Source organism: Bos indicus x Bos taurus, chromosome 29, assembly GCF_003369695.1.
Source record: "Bos indicus x Bos taurus breed Angus x Brahman F1 hybrid chromosome 29, Bos_hybrid_MaternalHap_v2.0, whole genome shotgun sequence".
Lineage (NCBI taxonomy): Eukaryota > Metazoa > Chordata > Mammalia > Artiodactyla > Bovidae > Bos > Bos indicus x Bos taurus.
The window spans coordinates 24,558,951-24,560,813 of record NC_040104.1 but is presented as its reverse complement, the minus strand read 5'-3'; the positions used below and the strand labels follow the sequence as shown (position 1 = coordinate 24,560,813).

The 1,863-nt window shown below is 44.8% G+C and overlaps 1 protein-coding gene across 1 annotated transcript; it reads right to left on the bottom strand.

Annotated features, from left to right (window-relative positions):
* Positions 1–424: 424 nt before the first annotated feature.
* On the bottom strand, positions 425–1,393 carry LOC113885803 (olfactory receptor 10G6). Its single transcript, XM_027531460.1, has one exon. It carries the CDS (start codon positions 1,358–1,360, stop codon positions 425–427), a length of 936 nt encoding a protein of 311 aa, XP_027387261.1. The 5' UTR covers positions 1,361–1,393.
* Between the last annotated feature and the right edge of the window lie 470 nt (positions 1,394–1,863).

Sequence of the window (1,863 nt, the reverse complement as noted above, 5' to 3'; positions counted from 1 at the left end):
CTTACCTCATATAATTGTTGTCAAGGTCAAATTATATGGTTTGCATGTAGGTTACTTGTAACCTGTAAAAAGCTATGTGGGTATCAACTCAGGGATTAGAAGCAGTAACACACATGTAGATGGATGCCACAGTGAGAGTTTTTATGTGGACAGTTTACTTATCTTAGATTGTTTTCTGCCTGTTATCATCCTTGTTGAGTGTTTTAATTGATTTCCATTGTTATTCAAGGAGGAAACATGAAAAACCATGTTCAAAAATAGGTTACAATGTAGAACTTTCCAAGGTTCCCACTCCATATCTAGAAGTCATCAACTCTTTGTATGAATTCTTCATTCTCTTTCTATCTTAAAGCTCCCCAATTATCTGGTGTCTCATCTGATACCCTAAATTTTAGCATTTCCCATATGTCTGTGATGCATGGAGTCAGTGAGGCTTCACGACCTTGCGACCTCCCAGCCTCCTTAAGGCTGCCTTCATTTCTTTGTTGCGGAGTGTGTAGATGATAGGATTAAGCAAGGGAGTGATGGCTGTGTAGAAGACAGCTACCACTCCATCCAGGGGTTCCTGAGAGCCAGGGCGCAGGTAAATGAAGGTGCAGGGCACATAGTAGACAATGACGACTGTGAGGTGGGCGGCACAGGTGGCGAAGGCGTTGCGGCGCCCGTCGGCGGACCGGATTCGCAGGATAGCAGCCATTATGTAGCCATAGGAAGTGAGGATAAGCACAAAACAGGTGAGGGCCAGGAATCCAATGTCCACAAGGGTGATCAGCTCGTTGATGGTGGTGTCAGCACAGGCTAGACGCAGCATGGCAGGAATGTCACAGAAGAAGTAGTCTACCTGGTTTGGACCACAGAAAGGCAGCCGGAATATGAAGCTTGTTTGGAAAAGTGAGTGGAGGGTGCCTCCCAGCCAGGTGCCAATGGCTAGATAGTTACAGACACTGCGGGTCATGATGGTGGCGTAATGTAAAGGCTTACAAATGGCTAGGAAGCGATCATAAGCCATGAGTGTGTACAGGAAGCATTCAGTGCAGCCCAGGAAATGGAATGAAAAAAGCTGGATGACACAGCCTCCAAAGGAGATAATCCTACTGTCCAAGAGAAAGCCAGCTAACATCTTGGGGACAATGGCAGAGGAAATGGTCATGTCCAAGAGGGAGAGGTGACATAGGAACCAGTACATGGGGCGGTGGAGCTGGGTGTCCACCAAGACCGTGAGGATGATAAGCCCATTCCCAGAGACGGTGAGGGTGTAGATGACAAGGAAGGTTAGGAAGAGCGGTGTCCCCAGCTGTGGTGGGTGGTGCAGCCCCACTAAGATGAAGTGAGACACGGAAGTGTGATTTCCGCGTTGCATCTTCTTGCTGTTCACATCTGCCAAAAGAAGCAGCAGAAGGGAAAAAGCGATGCTGTAAATTCTGTAGGCACGGGATATATATTCTATGTCACTGCCAAATATGGACCGAAAAGGATCTTCAAAAGAGAGGTCTTCTCTAGCTCTTGTTCATAATCGTTCTTTCTCTTCAACCCCTGATTCTGAGATTCTGCTTGAATCTCAGAGCAGATTCAAGCAGAAAAGAGCAGCTTTTCTCTCCAGGGTTAAAACCCGTGTAACAGATTATGTGTATATAGTTCCGGAGAGTGAAGGAAAGACCATACACAGAGATAGTCACGTCAGAAAGAAGAACAATTATATAATGCCTAAACCAGCCTAAGAAGAAATGACTGTTCTATTGTTTTCCTTCAGTTTGATCTCTGATCTGCATACTAGAGAGTTAGGTTATAGCTTATTTACTTACTGACAATTGGAATTATATTTCTTAATGTAAGTTTGCCAAATAAAAAATGTGTGTATTTTTT

Excerpts from the sequence above, each read along its gene's own strand:
- LOC113885803 (XM_027531460.1), bottom strand. The coding sequence starts at position 1,360 with ATGCAACGCGGAAATCACACTTCCGTGTCTCACTTCATCTTAGTGGGG.